General features: G+C 46.3%; 1 protein-coding gene across 2 annotated transcripts in view; it reads right to left on the bottom strand.

The window, feature by feature from the left end:
* Positions 1–6,615: 6,615 nt before the first annotated feature.
* ASB18 (ankyrin repeat and SOCS box containing 18) overlaps positions 6,616–20,829 on the bottom strand; it is a 62,639-nt gene continuing 48,425 nt past the window's right edge. For both annotated transcript variants that reach the window (XM_082630208.1, XM_082630209.1), the window contains 2 exons: positions 7,568–7,681; positions 6,616–6,818 (listed from right to left, as the gene is read on the bottom strand). In XM_082630208.1, coding sequence (XP_082486334.1) covers positions 6,633–6,818; positions 7,568–7,681 — 300 coding nt within the window. In that variant the 3' untranslated portion in view covers positions 6,616–6,632. The remainder of the gene's footprint in view (positions 6,819–7,567; positions 7,682–20,829) is intronic.

Raw genomic sequence — 20,829 nt, 5'->3', positions numbered from 1 at the left:
ACCCCCAATCCCTTACCCCCGGCTCCGCGCCGCAGTTTGTAAGTGGAGCTCCGGGCGTATTTGAGTGACGCGGCCGTAGGCCTGTGGGCAGCTACTGGGCCCGACCCTGGGACCCTGCGGACTGACACCCGGAACCCCTTTCAGGCTGGGCTCTTTCACTCCAGAGACCCGGGTTGGGGCCGTAGCCTGCGGAGCAATTCTCCCTTCTTATTAGTAAACCCAGGAAACAAAGGAGCAGACTCTTCCGGGGAGAGCTCTCGACAAGAAAGCCTCAAGATATCCCTTCCGGCGCAGTTGAAAAATAATAGCGTAATATTAACTGCTTCTCATAAAAATATACTTTCGCAGAGATACAGTTACAAGAAGAAAACCCTCATTTTACCCCCATACTTTGTGCTCCTCGCTGTTAGCTGCCTCAGTAATTTAATTGGAATGAAACGTGAGAAATGTGTCATTTTTGAAGAATTTATGCATCACTTCCTAGAAATCTCGTTGGTAACTAGGGGCCCACTGCGTTCTGTTTAGAACCCATAATCACATTTTTATGTGTCTGTACTAGGAGTTAATGCGACCTCCTGTTTTTAGCAGATAAAAAAATGTTCTTTTTCCATGACATCTGCATCAAACTCCGGCTTGCACAAAGTACTAGAAAATCCTGTTTCCCCAATGTTTTCCCAACTTACCAACTTTTTTCAGAGCAGGGAAAAGATACGTGAATGGGAAAAGTGCCTACCAAATGAATAATTACACACCGAATTAAAACCCTGCAGTAAACATAGTCGACAGCAAACACTGCATTCTCAATCATGTTTATTGCTTACAAATTGCATTACAAAGAAATCTACTCTTTTTATTGGAGTGATTAAGCAGAGTGTTAGGACTGCAGAAATACCATTCTGGAAGATTAGATGAAGGCTGAAAACCCAGCTAGTTACATTGCAATGGTGAATGTATAATTTTGTTAAAGAACACGTTGAACACATAAATGAGGATTGGGCTGTCATTATGGCATCGTAAAAGAGTCAACTTAAAATTATATTTATTTATAAACACATTGCCTATAAAACGCGCATACTTAATACAAAGGAAGTAGGCAAACCCATAATCAATATTTTAATTACGGATTTTTAAAATTATAGCAACATAATTCTATATGATATGTCACGATTCTATAGTTTTCCTATACTCTCTTCCCCTTTAGCATGTGAGCTAAAATCTTGTTGTCTTCTGATTCTGGGGAGAGCCGGTTGGTGGGCCGGGTAAGACCATTTGCTTATGGCGCCACCTGCAGGACTCCATGAAAATAAGTTTCAACGCTGGAATCCTCCCGCTGGGCTCTAGGAATTGACCTCACTCAGGCTTATTTTTTAGCAATTTAATGAAATTAATTTTTGTTTTAAATCAGAACGGTACTGACAATTTCAAGACAAACCCTAAAGTTTGAAAAGCCGACTGAAAGCGAAAAATAAGACGCGACCTTGATCCTAGTTGAAACTTTGGGACTCCTGAATATCCCAAGTGCACATAGAAAATTTGACTAAGGAATAATTTATTCTTGAAATAATGGAATAAAAGATGCAATATTCTTGGTTTATCACTTGGTCCTTGGGCAGCCCTTAAAAGATGGAAAGCACTTGGCAAACTAATAACATCCGCAATTGCAGTGATTAAGCTCTCTCTCAGATGTCCGCGTCAGGACCCGTCACTGGAGCAGACCTGCTCATTCTCCAAGCCTGTATTTTATACCGTTTTTGTAGAGGGTTAAGTGTTCTTTGCAAAAGTTCAACAGCCTGCCCCATCAACATGAAAACGTAAGGGTTATTTCGGAGACTGAAACAGTTACTGGGATTAGCAAATGCTTCCTAAAGAGTCAGTCAGTGGTTTTGATTTTCTTCAAAACATGTGGAATGGATGATTGTCATGTAACTTAAAATTATATGGATTTTAAGTACACTAATAAGAGAAGCCCAATGCCGCCTTCAGAATTTTAAACATGACACATCACACCGTGCCATGTCCGTGCCCTGCCTGCCTGTGGGCTGTGGGTTGTGTCTGGCCATCTAGCTGTGCTGTGGACATCTCATCCTGTCCAGGGTATGGTCGGGATGGAAAGGGGTGAAACTTCTCAGGACCATTGTTGGCAGAGAACCTCATGTGTGTATTTTTGAATTTTCTGTAGTCAGATGACAGTTGTATAGTCAAAGATACTCAAAGTTTGAGGGAAAATATTCCTCTGCTATCTTTTTTCTTTTTAGTAGAAACATCATCTACTCTTTTATTACCTTCTGAATTTTGAACCATGTGAATGCATCATTCAACACTAAATTTAAAATTTAAAAAGTTTAGGTCTTATGGAATTGAGTTTATGTAATATACTCAGAGAGAAAAATAATGATGTTTAATATGAACTGTTTAAGAATGGAAAACACTTTTACCCTTTAATAAAAGAAATACCAGGGTATGTTTTGTTCGCTGGAAAAGAAGACAGACAAGGTAACTCTAGCTGCAAAGCAGAATGTGGTTTTGGATGTTTTTCTCAGCTAACTTACTTTGCTCCCTCCTTCCTCTCTCCTTCTCTTAGTCTTGTCCTTCTCCTCCCCTCCTCCTCTTTCTTTTCTATGTGGAATTATGCAAGTCCCTTTCATTTTAGAACTTCCTGCCACATGACCCATAGGGCAGAGCTAGACAGTCATCAATACTACAAATTTTTTCAGTTATTTTATTTTTTGCTTAACAAAGCAAATTGCTAGCAGTAATTAAATTCTGAAAAACTAGGAATGAATTCCATCCCATTTGATGGTTAATATAACCCCCAAACGACCACACTTGCCATTTTTGTCCCATGCACTCATGATCATACATCAGGAATCGTTTTCAGCACATCTGGAGCCTCTAGAATCCGGCTGATTCAGAACTAATTTCTTGTGCCAGTTTATTTCCTATTTTTCTGTGCAGCAGTCACGTACCTGAGTTGGGGGCAGGGTAAAGGACTTCCTGACATCTTTAGAGGCCCTGTTCATTGCTCTGTTTCTGTTGCACGTGGGTCCATGTTGACCAAGAGCGCTACTATACTGGAGGTACTGGACCCACTGCATATGGTATTGGCCGGCAGGGGAGGGCGGAGTGGGTGCTCATCGGGGATGTCACGTGACTGCCTAATGAGTGTGTTGGTGAGGGAAGCTGCAAAGTGCCCACACTGTCACCTGCCTTGGGAACAGGGGCCCTCATTCGATGCAGAGGTGAAGCCAGAGAGAAAGTGGAGAAAGTGGCCCTTTCTCTCCACACCTCCCCTGATGTGCCCAAGCCTCTCCAACAGCCTTGCTGACAAGTTGGCCTTCTTGGCTTGGCTGTGAGCTCCACTAGAAACCTGTCTTGTTGGTGGGTCCTGAGCCCTAAGCCCTGGGCTCCACCCCCAGCAGGCTCAGGCAGGGTTGGTTAAAGGAATGAACAAATGACTGAATGGATGAGTGAATGGTTTATCCCCAAGGAACTTCATGGATTAGCTCTACCTGGGAGCATCTGATTTTTAAAAGAAAATTCTTGGGGGGGTGGTGAAATAATGAATAAGAATTCCACAGTGGTGGAATTTCGGCAGCTATGGGGAGATGTCTGGGGCTCACTCTGAGAATCATGTTGTTGTTTTTAAGCTGTAATTCGGGGAAAAACATGTTTTTGAAAATGTAATAATTGGTCATTATTCATCAGATTTTTAGAAATTTAAAGTCAATGTGTTTTAAAAGAATTCTACTTTGTTCCGGGACTCCAAAACATATTTAAAATTTAGTGCATTCAGAAATACAACCTGTTTTCTAAGGAGGAGGGGGGCGGAGAGGGGAGGCTGAAGAACAGGCTGTGTCAGGCAGCAGGCTCACTCAGATTCTCATTTGCAAAATCCCGTGAGGACAGGGCTCCCTAGTAGCTGCTGGGGTTGTATTTCTTTTATTTATTTATTTATTTTTATTTTTTTATTTTTTTGCGGTACGCGGGCCTCTCACTGCTGTGGCCTCTCCCGTTGCGGAGCACAGGCTCCGGATGTGCAGGCTCAGCGGCCAAGGCTCACGGGCCCAGCCGCTCCACGGCATGCGGGATCCTCCCGTACCGGGGCACGAACCCGCGTCCCCTGCATCGTCAGGCGGACTCTCAACCACTGCGCCACCAGGGAAGCCCTGGGGTTGTATTTCTTACTGTTTCCGCCTTTCTCATTTATCTCATAAATAACATTGCTTTGCTTTTCCATTTTTGCCATCTTTATCCCAATATTAAGCAATTTTCTTCTCCTAATAATCAAACAATCATAATAAGAGAAGGAACCATGTATTGCTTTCCTTCTCTGGGCCGCCTCTGGGCCTAGGGCTTTGCACTCTGCTCTCAAGAGGACCAACCAGGGGCAGGGGCGTCACCCAAGCTCGTCAGCAACGTTAAAGTTGGCCAACCCACAGAATCTGGGGCCCCGCCCCAGACGCCAGTGTCAGAATCTGCATTTCAACAAGACCCCTTCAGACTGGAGAAGTCTGCTGCCCTCACGAATTATCTCACTGAGTCCCAGCCCGGTGAGAGAGGTACGCACGCTTTCACTTCCCAGCTGAGCAAACTGCAGCCGATTGGTTAGATAACTGTAACTGTTCTCCTTGCTCAGTGCAGCAGCCTGGATCTGAAGCCCCACCTCTGGGGTGTCACCATGGGTTCCTACCCGCCCTCTGGTGTGCTGCATCCCTTTCCAGGACGAAGGAACTTCCTAGAGTCTCACTGGGGTCACCTCTGCTCACCTGCTCTGTGGCTCCCCACGGCCTGTGCAATGAAGTTCAGAATCCTTGATCTGGAAGCCAAGACCCTCCCGACTGGCCTCCTTCCAGTGGCCAAAGCATAGGGACCCTCCCCTCCAGGCGGACGAATCACTGTTCCTCCATGGTGTGTGCACTTCCCTGCACCCCTGCCTTTGTTCAAGTTTTCCTTTTGATCCAGGGTCAGCTCCAGAATGTCTACGTGGGAGGGGCTTGGGGAGAGCCATCTGCCTGCGGTGAGGGTGTGTGGAATCTTGAACCATGTTTACAGAGTCGTTTGGGTGAGATGCAGGTCTCAAAGGGCAGGATGTGGGTGGGTCAGCTGAAGGAGAATGCTGTCCTATCCCCCCCTCGGCCTGACCCGCTGTGTTGAAACCTGACCATCCAAGGCTCAGCCGGTCTACTCCTTTCGTGACGCCCACCCTCATTCTTTTCACCTCCACAGTGGGCTTCACTCACAGACACAACATCCCACCTTAGACGGCAGTTATCTACTGGGGTGTGGAACCCCCCCCTTCCACACTGCAAACAGTGGGATGGCGTGCCTGCCCTCCTGAGGTTCGTCCCAGCTGCACCTTGCACTGGCTCAAACTGGAAAAAGTGGGGCCACTGCTTATCCTCAGAGGATGAAAATAAAGAGTCCTTGTTTTAAAAGACGGTTTTTGATAGAAAATGTGAGGTCTAGTAAGGCGAACAGATTGGGAGACAGTTATCAATGAAGAGATAGTTTATTAGTCACCATTCCCAAGAGAAGGGTCACACCACACGGGGAAGCACCAGGGTTGATCGGGAAGTGGGGGGAGGGGACATGGGCAGGAGCCTTTATTGTGGTTTCCATGGAAAGGACAGGCGAGGCAGGATACACAGGCGTAGGGCTGGCTAGTCTGAATGACTGCAGGGGGCTCCAGGGCAGAGGGGCTGGCCTTGGTTGTGTGTCACTGGCTCTGGAGGGGCAGTGGCTGGAGCTCCAGGGAGGTGGTACGGAGTGAACTCTGGGTTGGTCAAGTTGTATTTGAAAAGGGTGCCTGGGGGCATGTTGTTTACAATCTCTAGGAGTTGGCCAACCCTGGGAGGGGCAGTCCCTCCAGGGTCCGAAAGGCCCCAGATGCCGAAGCGCCAGAATATAGAAAATAAAAGACACAGTTAATACAGCCCTAGACCTTTAAGAACGCATCTCCTATTCTGGATGCTCGGGCTGAGCTGATGGCAACCTCCATGAAACTGTGTCTGTCCCTGGCATCTGGCTTCCTGGACTGTTCCCCACAGCTGGATCCACTGGCGTTTGGTAAGGCTGTTGCACAGAAGACTCACATAGGGTCAGAATGTCTGGCTCACCACCCCTCTGATGTCCTTCTAGGGGTTCTGGACTGTGATGCGCTGGGAAGCACCAGTGGGCTCCTGGGCGGGGGCTCTCGTTACGGAAGCAAGTGTCCTCTCTCAGCGTGTACGTCTGTCATGTTTGGGGGACAGTCTTTACAAGGGGCTGAGCGCTAGGAAAGGTAGGATGTTCCCCTTGGGCAGAGGGTCTGAAGGCTGGGGGGGCGGGGTGCCGCTCGAATGCTGCCAACGCATTGTGGGCAGGAGACAGACCTTGGAAAAATACGCATACCTTTTAGTTCAACCTCCGTTGAAAGGTACTTTCTGATACAAGTACTATAATATTCACAGTTTCAGTCCTTACAAGCAACGCTGAGAGGCAGAAAGGGCCTTTATTGCCCATTCCATGCCCAGGTGAACCTGAAGCTGGGTGGGGTCTGTGCACAGGGTGGGTGCCAAGTCCCATCCAGGGCCCCTCCTAACCCTGGAGCCTCCACAGAAGAGCACAAGTGTCTTGGTCCAAATCTCTGGGTTTCAGTGCAAAACCCCCTCTGGCTCCAGAAGAAGGTAATTTTGCAGGGACTTCGGCAAGGGCAACTGGGGCACGAGGTAAAAGCACTTTCTGCCGAACAGTTTCCGAATGGCACAGCGGCAGAGATGCTGCAGACAGCGTGGGGTGCAGGCCAAGGCAAAGAGGGACTGGTAGAAAGGCTGGTGCATCTGAAAGGAAGGCGGGGGAACGTCAGTCTGGGCACATGGAACCGACACACGTCTCTCTCCCAGACAGAGCCCTGACGGCACAGGTGATCCTCGCATGGCTACTCGTGCGGGACAACCCTCCCCGAGAGGGTCGGGATACTTTTCTAAAGTGCAGCTCCTGCCCAGTCAGAGGGAAGTCTGCTTTGGGTGATTTCAGATACTATGGGTAACCTCCTAGAATTCCCCTCTGCCCACCCCCTTTGTAGAGCACACTTTGTTGTTCAGTCATCTGCACAGGACTCAAGTCAATGAAACATGAGGAGACATTTTCTAGAGGCTTCTAGAAAAAAAAGTTCTGTCTTAATTGACAGTCACCTGTGGACTTTGTTGTGTGTGGATGCAGTGCCAGCAGCTGACTCGGTCATATCTTAAGCTGTCAGAGAAAGAAACTGACACACAGGGTCCAGGACCTCCACGGCCCATCCTCCTCTGGACAGTGGTTACTGGAGCCCTGAGCTTCTTAAGCCCGTGTGGGTCAGTTTTCTGTTCCTTGCAGCCCACAGGACCCCTATCAGAAACCACAGGCTGTGTGATTACTGAGCCTCCAGAAGAAAAACAGACACGCTCAGATAGGCCCCCAATTTGCCTTTCTCTTCCCTTCTCCAGACGTTTTCTACTTACCTGGGTATTAGCGCAAAACTCCACACGTGGGTGAACAGAAACAGACAACAGTCTTGTACTAACGGGGGAAGAAGGAGCAGCTTCCTCACCTGAAACACTTCTTCAGGGATCACCTCCTTCCAGGACTCTGACACGCGGAGCTGAGGGTAGGAGTTGAAAAGAACCTCGAGGACAGCGGGGGCTGGCGCGCAGGTCTTCAGCACCTGGTTGGAAATGGTGGGAGGCACAGCTTGGGTGGGCTGGGTTTTGGGTCCAGGTGGGAAAGGGTGGGGAGACAGGAGGGTGTGCTTGGATCCCACTGCTGCCTCTTCCTGGCTGTGTGACCTCCCTGTCCTCCCAGGGAACAGTAGCAATCCCAGTAACAGTACAATAGGGTCGTTGTAGGGCCCCAGGTATTAGTGCACAGGTAAGCACAGGGCAGAGCTCTGTAAGGCGCTGTCTTATCATCATGAAAAGTCTGGGCCAAGCGGTATGCATTCAAGTTCCCAGGAGGAATATGCTGATGGCTGGGCAGGCTCCTTTGGCTCTGGAGAGCTGCTCAGAGAAAAGGAAATAAGCTCTGCTGGGAGGGAATTTGGCCCAAGGATGGTGTTCCCAGTTTCTTACTTCGATTTTCTAATGTGTTGGGAAACTGGGGGAGAAGAATTGTTTTGCTGTTGCATTTCTTCTCCACTTGGCCTTTCCGTTTTATTTTCAGAGTCCCCACTGGCAAAGAATGTTTATTTTCTAATTTGCAAAGTCTACAGTTCAAGTCCATCAGCTTCACTATAAAGATGGAAACAGTACTTGCTTTTTAAAAAATAAACTTTTTTGTTGTTGTTGTGAAGAAGTTTGAAAGTACACAAAGTAGACTGAATAGTAGGGTAAACCCTCATGTACCCACATCAGTTCATGGCCAATCCTGCCCTAACCATACCTCCAGATCCCCTCTCTAATGTTATTTTAAAGCAAATTCCGTGTATCATCATTTCATCCGTAAATATTCGTGTTTCTCTTAAAGGAAGTTTAGAAGAAATGCAAACACAGTGTCACCGTAACAGCTGAGAAATTAACAATAGTTTCCTAGTATCATCTAATATATAGTCAATGTTTAAATTCACAAATTTCTCTTAAATGCCATTATATCAAAAACAGTCATTTGTTTGTTTGAATAAGAATTCAAATAAGACCAACACCTTTACATTGGTTGATATGATATATTTTCAGGTCTCTCTTTTTTGTTTCATGTTGATATATTTGTTGAAGAAACTAGGTTATTTGTCCTGTAGAGTTTCTCACTGTTGGGATTTTGCTGATTGTATCCCTGTGGGATGCCGCTCTTTCTCTGCTTTCTGTAAATTAGTAGTTGGATTCAGAAGCTTGATCAAATTCAGATTTGATTTTGGGGAGGGGCAGGGCAACTTCATTATTCTCTGTTTGTGAGGTTTAGGATTTACCAAGTGTTGTAGAATTGTTCTTTTTATTTCTTGGTTGAGAAAACTGAGGTTAAGCAATTTTTCTAAGGTCAGGCACCAAATATCTACAGTGGACAACAGTCAGAGCCAATGGCAAGCCTGGCCTGCATCATGCTCACCGGTGCTCCTTGAACACACCCAATATGGTTGCTCCCTTTACAGCTTACCTAGCTTCTTTCAGATTGAACATCCCTTTAAGACACGGGAAAGCAAAATTTAAAAATTGCACATTTCTTTGTTCAGAGATAACCACTGTCAACATTTTGTATATACTAAGGTTATATGCATTTAGACAAGGAATTAATATATATAACAAAAATGAGCTAGTGCTTTGCACATTATTTTGAAAATTTATTTTTTATCAAAATAGATTGTGAACAATTCAAAAATTATAGATGAGCATTTAAACATCATTTTTAGTGGCCATAAAATAGTGTATGAACACATCATAATGAATTCAATGAATTAACTACTATAAGTTGCCTCAGTATTTTTTGATATTATAAACAATGAACATCTGTGAACACAATTCTCCCTCTTTCTGCCCCCAGCCATAGTTATTTAGATTGCTCATACTGCATTGCTGGAAGGAGAACTGCAGGGTCGAAGGGTGTGTATGTTTTAAGGCTTTTAAAACATACTGTCAAATTATAAGTAAGTTGTTACACTTTTTGAAGAACTGAGTATGAGAGTGCCTCTTTCTTCCTACCCAGACCATCTCATTAATTATTTAAATCTGATAGGTACAATATGGAATGTTTACTTTGGGCTGACCATTTGCCTTTCTTCTTTTGTGAATTGCTAAATTATGTCGTTTGCTCATTTTTTCTACAGTGTGTTCATTTTTTCTATTGATTTATAAGTACACTTTATTTATTGAGGTTATTTTTCAGGTAGGGAATCATTTTTGCAAAGAATGGTATTTTCTCCTCCTCAATATTAATATTTCTTATTTTTCTTGTCCTATTACATTGGCTAGACTGTTAAAATTCTATGTTAAATAGCAAAACTGATAGCAGGCATCATCGTCTTAGTCCTAATTTTAATAGGATTGTCTCTAACATTTCATCATAATCTCGGGTATTAGTTTCACATAAATACTCTAAGTTAAGGAAATATCTTTGCATTCCTAGGTTACTACAAATTTTAGGATTTAATTTTTTTTTTGCCTTTTTCTAACCAAGTTGATACAAAAAGTTTTTCCAATATTAACCCATTTTTGCCTTCATAAAACAGACTCTATTTGGCTATTCTTCCAAATAGAATGGCAGATTCAATTTGCTAAGATTTTTGCAGCTCTCTTGATAACTAAATCTGGTTTACAGTTTCAGCTTTTTGAGCTATTATTGTCAGGTTTTAATATCACTTAATGTTAACTTAGTAAAACCATCTGAGAAAACTATCTTTTTAATACTCTGGTAAATTTTGAAAAGTAGATAATTATTGGAAATAAGAAAGCATGATGGACCTTTCATTTGAAGCTTTTAAGCCTAGCCTTTAGTTGTAGGTGATAATTTAATATTTTCAATTTCTTTCATGGTTACTGGCATATTTTGTTTTGATTTCTTCTTGGCTCAATTTTGTTCACCTATATTTTCCTGGAAAAAGAAAAGAAATTTAGCATTTCATATGTATCAGTCAGAGTTCTAACAGGAAATAGATGGCATACTCGATACAGGATTATTCCAGGAGGGTTTATTGATACAGGGCTTATTTAGCCAGGGGAACCACAGGGAACAGTGCATTGATATAGAGCTGGCAGCAGAGCTATTTCCACTCCTGGGTCTGCAGGGTGAGAGAATGGGGTGGGTGATCTTTGGCTGGGGACACACAACCAGCCTGAAGCTGAGAGGGCGGCAAGTGGATACATCCTCTGACCACACTCTCCTTCCTCCCCCACTTCTGGGACACTGCACTGGTGAAACCCAGGAAGCAAGGGCCAGGAGCCTTGCAGATGTGTCCATGCAGGTGGAGAACAAATTTGGATGGGGGCGTATCTCCACTGTATATAGGAATAAGCACCCTGTCTCATTTGAGATTCACTATGATTGTATTTGCAATTTTTTTTCATGTTTAGTCTTGCTGGAATTTTGTCTATTTTAATTTTTTTTCCTCAGGAAACCAGCTATCGGATTACATTGATCAGTTCTCTTTAAAAATATTCCAATCCATTACTTTTTACCTTTATCGTTATTAATCCCTTTCTCCATTTCTCTTTTCAGCTCCTTGGATTGACTGCTCAGTTAACTTGACAATATGTTTTCCCTTGAGTCACAATAAAGCAATTTTTCAAGTGCTATGGATCTTCCTTTGAACAGAGGTGTGGTCAGAGCCATAAGTTTTGACGCACAATGTTGTCACTGTCTTTCTTTCTTAAACAGTCTGCAATTAAATAACTACTGACACAGTATTCATTTGGGAGTGTGCGATGAAATTTTCAAAAAGTTAATTAAAAAAATTTTTTTGGCCACACTGCGCCTTGCAGCTTGCGGGATCTCAGTTTCCCAACCAAGGATTGAACTCGGGTCACGGCAGTGAAAGCCTGGAATCCTAACCACTAGGCCACCAAGGAACTCCATAAATTATTTTTAAAAATTAACTTTTCCTATTAATTTTCTGGAGTATTGTATTCTGGCTTTAAATAATGTCTGATTTTGAAGCACTAGAAGTTGTATTCTGTTTGACGGTTCAAAGTTCAACATGTATATGTCACATTTATGATCTGAAGCTTCTACAATTTTTTTCCCTACTTTATCTATGGGAAAGACTGAGATATGAATTTAAAATCATCTAGAATTATTATTTTTCAGTTACTTTCTCCATGTTAACATAATTTCTTTTTGGCATGTAAGGTTCTTAATGGTTATCTCTTCACTATGGACTGTATCCTTCATCAATGTCAAGTGAATCTTTTCTTCTCATTTTGTGTATTTCCCTGGGATTCTCCTACACTGCATATTGATATCAGTCCCTCATTTTATTTTCAGTTTGTTTTTGCTAGAATTACTTCTGCCCACTCTTTAATTCTAACCTTTTGTTTCACATTGTTTTAAAGTGTTTGAGAGTCTCTACTGGTAATAGGGTAACCTAAGAAATTTGTATTTATTGTTATAGACAATCTATCTGGTTTTACTTCTATCATTTTATTCTTTACGATTTTTTATGCTTCTTGTTTCCTTTGTTGTCTGATTTCTATTATACAGGTTTGTATTTTCTTTGTATTTATCTTCTATATATTTTATTTTATTTTATTTTATTTATTTTTGCGGTACAGTGGCCTCTCATTGTTATGGCCTCTCCTGTTGCGGAGCACAGGCTCCGGATGCGCAGGCTCAGTGACCATGGCTCATGGGCCCAGCCGCTCCGCGGCATGTGGGATCTTCCCAGACCGGGGCACGAACCCGTGTCCCCTGCATCGGCAGGCGGACTCGCAACCACTGCGCCACCAGGGAAGCCCTATCTTCTATATATTTTAAAAAGATTTTTTTGGGGGGGGCTGCATTGGGTCTTTGTTGCCTTGCGTGGGCTTCTCATTGCAGTGGCTTCTCTTGTTGCAGAGCACAGGCTCTAGGCGCTCAGGCTTCAGTAGTTGTGGCTCGTGGGCTCTAGAGTGCAGGCTCAGTAGTTGTGGTGCATGGGCTTAGTTGTTCTGCAGCATGGGGGATCTTCCCAGACCAGGGATCGAACCCATGTCCCCTGCACTGGCAGGTGGATTCTTAACCACTGTGCCACCAGGGAAGTCCCTATCTTTTATATTTTCGAAGTCTATATCTTATTTAAAATTTTACTAGTGGTTACCTTCAGAATAAAAAAATATTAACCTATATTCTCTAAACATCAAAATAGTATCTTTTGTGCTCTAGATCTACCATTATCCCTTCTCTCACCTCTCTTAACCAATTCTTCTCCCTCCTTAGTAACATCTGAAGTTTATGTTCCAGATTATAATTAGTACAAGATCTTATTTTATGCTATCTATCTCCTTGGGAAATAATTTTTGGTAGTTGCATTTAGTTTTACCACCTGCCTGACAATTATGTAAGTTGTCTCTATTTCAACTGGATTGTTTAAGCCATTCATTCCACAGATATTTTCAGATATAAAGATTAAAGATTGTGTTATGTTTGTGTGCTAACAAAGGCAAGCCTTGGCTTCACAGAATTTTACAGTCCCAGATGATACAGTCTCATATAATAGTAGTAGAAGTAGTAGTAAATAGTAATAATAAAAATAAATGTATAGGCGCCATAGTACTGTGGTGAGAGAATCACCAGGTGCTCAAAATGACAACTAACTCAGACCTAGATTTGCATGGGGTGGTGAGTTGGTCGAGGAAAGATTTCTGGAGGAAGTGACATTCAAGCTAAGACATGGAGTAGGAGTTACAAAAGGTGTGGAGAGTTCTGAGGTCCAAAATGTTCTAGGTGGAGAAAACATTTACCAAACGTGGGAGGTGAAAAGGAACAAAAAATATTGGCTGTGGCATGGAGTTTGACACGGGGAGTAGTGAGAACTGGGACTGGAGAGGAAAGCAGGGTCAGATCTAGAAGACCATTGTCTGCCATGATAGGGAGGCTAGACTTATTTTGAGGGCACCCAGGAGGCCTTGAAGGATGATGAGTGGAGGAGTGACAGGGTCAGGTTTTAATTTTAGAAATGTCACCATGGCTCCAGTGTTGAGAAGAGTTTCATGGGGCCATACTGGAGGCAGACAGCCCAGTTACGAGGATATTTTTGCAATCTAGCGGAGAGACGGTGGTGGCCTAACCTCAGCTGGTGGCAGCCAGGATGGAAAGAGAAGAAAGATTTTGAGAGACATTTAAGAGGTCGACCTGAGACAATCTGCAGATTGAGCTTCCCATTCCGGAGACAGTCTTTCCCATCACCTCTTGGTCAGCTGGGTACTCCCATCCCATCTGGCCTTTTGTTTCCACTACTCCACCCAATCCGCCCTTGCCAAGAGCGCCCATGAGCAGGCTGCATCCGGTGGTCCCGGCCTGCCTCGCCTTGTGCAGTGTGTCCACACTTCTGACACAGCTGATCACGTCCTCCACGTGACAGGATCTTCTCTTGGCTTCCAGGAAGCCACACTTCTACTCCTTCACTTCCCTCACTGCTGCTCCTTCTCAGTTTCCTCTGCTACTTTCTCATCTCTGCATCTTCTCCCTGCTGGAATGGCCTTGGATTTAGTCCTCATTCCTCTTCTCTATTTACTCTCCCTCCCTGTGATCTCATTCAGCTTCCTGGCTTTAAATACCATCCATATGCCACCGGCCCTCAAAAGCATATCTCCAGGTCAGTGAAACCTCCCTCCCAAATTCCAGGCTTGAATATCCAACTGCTTACTTGATATCTCCTTGTGGCTGGCTCCATCTCACACCTAACGTATTGGAAACATAAATCCCAAGTCTCCCCCCCGCAGCCCGGGACTTACGTTCCCCATAAGCTTCCCCATATCAGTTGATGGCACATCTCACCCTTCAGTCTCTCAGGCTAAAAGCCTTGGAGTCATCTTTGACCCCTCTTCTCTCATATCCCACAGCCAATCTGTCAAGAAATCCTGTTGGCTCCACCTTCAAAATATATCCAGAACCAGACCACCTCCCTTGTCCATGCCACCGTTATCCCTCAGGTGGATTATGGTCACAACCTCCTAAGTCATCTCTCCACTTCTATTCTGCTCCTCCTAAAGTATGTTCTCAACATGGAGACCACAAGGAGCTTCATAAAATGTTAGTCAGGCCATACCCCTCCTCTTCTCAAACCACTCCAATGGCCAAAGTCACTGCAATGTCCTATGAGACCCCCCCAGGGTGTGTCCCTCCCCCACCTCTCCCACCTCATCTCCTGCTACTGTCCTACTGGTTCTCTCCACCTTCAGCCACACTGCTTCCTTTATTGTTCCCCACGTGGATCAGGCTCACTCCAGCCTTGGGGCCACAGACTCTTGGCTTGTCTGCTGGGCTGCTCTTTGCCTAGACATCTGCTTAGCTGATTCCCTCACCTCTCTCAAGTCTACTCAAAAACCACCCATCCTAACTACCCTCTTTAAAACGCACTGTCTCCCGTCTTGCTTCTTCTCCCCTAGCCCTTATCATTTTATTGGCTCATTTATTATGGTTGTGGTTTAACGTCTGTCTTCCCCATTAGAATGTAAGCTCCATGAGGGAAGCAATACTTTTTCCCCCTGATTTATTCACTCATTAGGTATCCTAAGCATCTAGTATGTTGTTGGCAAATGGCTGGTGCTGGTGCTCAATAAATATTTGTTGAATAATGCAGTAAATGGAAGTATTTTTTTCTTTTAAAAAAATGCATTTAGGAAGGCATGTCTTAGGAGTCCTTGATATCTAAAAGTGTCTTTCTTTTGCCATCAAAATGAAAGCTATCTTGGCTGAAAATAGAATTCTAGCATCCAAACATTTTCTTTAAAAATCTGTAGATGATATTTCATTGCCTTACAATAACACTGCAGCAGAGAAATCTGAGTCCAGCCTGATTTTTATTCCCTTATGAATAACCTGTTTTCTGCTTGGATACTTTGCAAGCCTTTTTAGAACATTTTTTTTTAGAATGTATATAGGTATGTGTCTCCCATCACTGATTTGCAGAGAATATCCATTCAACTTCTCTATGTTAAGATTTTTTAGTGCAGCTAAGTTCTCTTCTATTATGTCTTTATTATTTCGGACCCATTGTTGTATGTTCTTCAATAATATCACTTATCTGTGAATTGGCTCTCTGCTCTTTGTCCTTTACGACCATCAATTTGTTTTTTAGTTTCTTGGCTTTGTTTTTTCTTTTGCACTTAAGAAGTTCTTTTTTTTAAATAAATTTATTTTATTTATTTTTATTTTTGGCTGCGTTGGGTCTTTGTTGCTGCGCGTGGGCTTTCTCTAGTTGCCGCAAGTGGGGGCTACTCTTCGTTGCAGTGTGCAGGCTTCTCATTGTGGTGGCTTCTCTTGTTGGGAGCATGGGCTCTAGGCACGCGGGCTTCAGTCGTGTGGCACACAGGCTTAGTAGTTGTGGCTTGGGGGCTCTACAGCACAGGCTCAGTAGTTGTGGCGCATGGGCTTAGTTGCTCTGTGGCATTTAATGGTTTGGGGAAGGGCAGGTTTAAGCCAATTGGGGCCAATAAAACACAAAGAAAGACTTCCTCAGGGCTTCTAGAGAAAACAGCTGGATCTGAATAGGAGGCTGGTTGGCCCAGTTGCTGGAAGCCATTTAGGGACCAAGAGAAGGACCATTTTTGAGGGCAAGGCTGACTTAAAAGGGTTCTTTGATGATGTCACTGAGACTCAGAAACCACCAATCCTGAAGCCTGTGCTTCTTGTTGTGAGAGATACAAGGGAGGCTGGAACCAAGTCAGGCAGGGGCTGCCTGGTGGGGCTGTGACTATGAGAAGGAGCCGCCTGGGGGTATTGGAGCCATGGAGATGCATGTGCTGCTGTAGAAGCTACCTAAGGTGGAGGAAGAGGGGGAGAAATACATTGGCTTTCCCCCCCTCTCCCTCCAATTTCCCATGGTGCCTCCCTTGGCTGAACCCAGTCAGAAGCCAGCTGATATGGGGCTCTGTGTTAGCTTGAAGGGGCTCTGTACCCTATCAGGACGCAGAGCAGAACACAGAGACGGCAGGGACTGGATCTGGGGGCGCACATGCAAACAGCACAGCACCCTCCCTTACATCATTGATTTGTTTAATGAATCAGTTCTGCCTTTTACTTCCTTTAATGTGTAATCTGACCCACCACTGTGCTCTTGCTTTCTTGGTATAAATTTATCTCCATCTTCCTTTTCATGCCATTCTATTGACTCCTCAGCTTAACCTGTCTGGTTTTATGCATTTAAAGACTAGATCTTCTTGCATCCCATAAAGGATGGCACACAGGGCACACACGTTTTCAGATTTTCTTCTGGATCTTTTGATGAGAGGTACGGATTTCGTCTCTCCTCTCAGGATGCCATCTCATTTTTCTCTTCTGCCCTTCCCCACAATGAATCCATTCATTGTTTTCTGTATTCATCTCTGATTAAGGTGAGATCCAGACACGAGGTCTGTCAACATGCAGGGGAAGTCCATGGTCCCATTCTCTGTTCACTTGTGAGATGGTGGAGGGGCAGAGTGGAGGAAGGCTGGCGAGGGCGATGCCCAGCCTGGTGACCTGTACTCCACCAGGAGGCCTCTTCCTCCCACCCTCCCCCCAGCAAAGTAGCAGGTTGCTATGGAACTCAGGTTCCTCAGTTTCCACCTCTGCACTTTACTGCATCTCCCATGATGCACTGCACCTCCACAAGCATCCCCTACTGCCTGGTGGACTTGAACTATTTGTCTGTAATGTCTGCCTGATTGCCTGAAAACTGAGGGCCGTGCAGCAGAGCTGCATCAGCCCTTCCTGACTCAGACATGAGCTCTTCCTGTTGGTGCCGTGGATTTGCTTTCTCCCCCTCCCCCTCTTCCTTCCATCCTTCCTTCCTCCTGTCTATGCCTTCACAGATATTTTAACATGAGACAGGAGCAGCTGCCCATTTAAATGGGTGATCATATTACTCTTATCATCTCTGGTCCCCTCCCTACCCCAATTTTGTTTTTTCCCTAATCCATTACTGTCACAAGCTCCGGCTTAAGTGGGCTTTAGAGAAGGAGAGAATGAACACAGCAGGCTGAGCTGCAGAGGGAGAGCCAGGCAGGCGTGCATCTTCCCAGCCCAGCCTCGCACCCCACCGTGTGCTCTTGACATGCTGGTATTTCTGGCTTACACCAGCCACCAATAACATGCCATTTCCGGGAGCACAGTGAATTCCATCGGCCCCTTTTCTGTGTTGGGAGGAAACCATGCCATTGAAAAGAGCAGTTCACAGTGGATTCCTCCAGATCTAGTCTTGTCTGTCTTTACATGGTATCCTAGGCAATTCCTCCATCTTCAGACTTTCCTCAGGCCAACCTGGACCCTCCAGCTACCCTCCCACTGGCCCTCTCACTTGTCTGCAAAATATTCAATGGTTCCCAGTGACTGCATGCTACCTGGACATCCCCATCCCTCCCCTCAAGCCCTAGCCCCCAGGAACAGCTGCCCTCCCTCAGTAAGAGCTCCCCCTTCCGCAGGCCCCTCCTCCCTGGGTCATGGACTGTGACAAAGTCTTATTGCCTGTCTCTGGGAATTCATTTCCTGTCTCTTCTCTGTTCCACCTCTCTGGGGCTCCCGGGCCCTTCCCAACCCCTCCGCGCTGTGCCCCCCTCATGTTTGCCAGGCAGCTGGCTGCCTTCATTATTTTTACGCCAACACAGTTTAAAAATCTCCGCTGCCTCCTTGCTGTCTGTGGAGAAGCGGCTGCCACGTTACTCTGACACACTGATGGCATTAGGGTCCGCGCACACTCTCTTCAGCTAATGAGGCGGCAGAAGGAAAATTAAGGGGAAGAATCACACGGGCACACCGCTTTCTACGTAGATGGAGAAATAAAACAGAAGCAAGGAAAATGGAGGCGCGCTACGGCTGATAGCTCACCTCCCCCCTCCCATGGGGCAGCGTGCAGGCACTGCTGTGTAAAGGCAGGGAAGGGAGCCCTGGGTTTTGACGACTGCTACCCCAGGCTCCCCCCACGGAAAACCCTAGGAAATTGGAGTGTGAAGTCACGTTACCTAATTCCGTAATTCGGTAAAAAGAAAACAAAAACTTCAGGTCCATATGTGCAGCGTGGTCAATGCCCAGAAGGAGAGGCAAGACCAGAGGTTTGCAGATGTTTCTAGAATCTGTCATTCTCGCCCTCCACCTCCCATTTCCCCTTGCTCCAGCTACCTGCATCCCTCACCTGGACCGCACGACAGCCGGGGGCTTCCCAGCAGCCCCCAAGAGAGCATGTTCTCTACCCCTGAGCAGAGAAATCACCCTCCAATTCTCACTGGATTATGTCACCTGTCCTGCTTAAGATGATGTAATAGATTCCTATTGTTCTTAAGACAAAGGCGCAAACTCTTAACGAGGGCCCTGCCTGGGGTCCCGGCTCTTGCTGTTTCCCCTCCAGCTACTGTGTCATTCTCCCCCCACCAACCCCTGAACATATTGCAGAGTTCCTTCTGCCCCAAGACTTTTTTTTTTTTTTTTTTTTTTTTTTTGCGGTACGCGGGCCTCTCACTGCTGTGGCCTCTCCCATTGTGGAGCACAGGCTCCGGACGTGCAGGCTCAACGGCCATGGCTCACGGGCCCAGCCGCTCCGCGGCATGTGGGATCTTCCCGGACCGGGGCATGAACCCGCGTCCCCTGCATCGGCAGGCGGACTCTCAACCACTGCGCCACCAGGGAAGCCCTGCCCCAAGACCTTTGCACCTGCTGTTCCTTCTGCCTGGAATGATTTCCCCTCCCCTCTTCACACAGCTAAGTCTCCAGCCTTCAGATCCAGAATCACTCTATAAGCCCTCGAGGGAGCCTCGGACTCCCTGCTCAGCCAGGTCTAGCCCCTCGTTTGGTACCTTCAAGGTCTGGAGGGCCTTGGCTTTGCAGCTTTTCACATCACAGCAATTTCACAGTGGTGTGTGTGGTTATCTGAGTCAAGGCCATCTCACCCACCTGACTGGCAGCTCCATGAGGGCAGGAAATACCCATGCTCCGGTTCAACACTGTACCACCAGCACGGGAGCACAGCCGCTCCCTAGAAACGTTTGTTGAATGAATAAGTGCTTAAGGGATGCCTGTGGGGGAGAGCTTTCATCACCGGTGTTGGCCTGGCACTTCCCCAACTCCTGGGCAAATCTAAGCGTGAATTATTTATGACTGCCCAGGTGACGGGCAGAAGGAGAGAGGAACGTGAGCAAAGGCCTTTACCCCAGACCAAGCATCCAACCCACAAAGTCAACTTGCGGCAGCTAGTCTGGATCCACCCTCGTGTGTGCGTTTCTCTGCCCTCCTGCCCGCTCTCCTCTAGGCCGGCCCCCTGCGTCCCGGCAACTTCCAGAATTCAAACCTGGCTGCATCCTGACACCACACCTGCACCTGCCCTCGCGTCCCCACCTGACTCTGGTGTTAAGCAGCGGTCAGCCGGGTAGAAAGGCCTGGCATTGTCCACATGCTTGCTTTCCCAGCCGTGACACCGCTTTGATGTTCGCGGCAGCGCAGTGCGCGCGGCTCCGACGGATGCTTCTGAGTCCGCCTGCTGCGGCGCTGGTGCCTTTGTCTGGGCACCGGGGAACTGTGATTTATGTCATAAGCTCGCTGCGAAACCTTTTGCCTCAGTAATTCTGAGCTCCGTGGGTGTCTCTTTACATCTATTTAAAGCACGGCTGCTGCCCACGGCCGGCGTGCTCTGTGACATTCCCCGGTGCCTCTGTGTACGCCTCGCCATGGCGCTGAGTCTTGCCTGCAGAGCATCTTTGTGGCTCGTTTCAGCGTGTTTGCTGCGCGCTCCACGGGGGCTGCTGAGCGAGTCGGGTCTGCCCTTTGATGTCCCGCGTGCTGATTAGACCCCTTTCCCGGTGGAGCACATGCAGGGGGCCTGGATGCTGACGCCACATTTCCAGAGTGTTCACCCTGGTTGTCCTGGGGCGAGGCCAGAGCCTCACAGGCACCTGTACGTTGGCTTGGAGGATGTCCAGGTTGGTAGTAAACGCGCTCTTGCCCGCAACCTGCTCCTAGCCGGGGGCGCCGGGGGGCAGGGGGCTGCGGACCTCCCCCGCCCCGAGGTGTGGGCAGGCCTCAGCGCAAAGACGTTGGAGGCCTGTTTCCAAAGATTTTAACTGCAGCGCCGTGCCCTGGGGTTGCTGGAATCCCCTTCTCTCATTCAACAAACTTTGACTGAAGGTCCCCTGCACTGTGCTCTGTGAAAGCCTCAAAGTATTAAGATTTCTCAGAGAAACTCCGGTTCTTTCCGCAATGGTGTGGAACTGCTGGGAGATTGATGATCAC

This window comes from Mesoplodon mirus (assembly GCF_964341445.2).
Source record: "Mesoplodon mirus genome assembly, chromosome: 8".
Classification (NCBI taxonomy): Eukaryota; Metazoa; Chordata; class Mammalia; order Artiodactyla; family Ziphiidae; genus Mesoplodon; species Mesoplodon mirus.
Note: the sequence above shows the minus strand (reverse complement) of the source record. Positions and strands in the feature narration are given on the sequence as shown.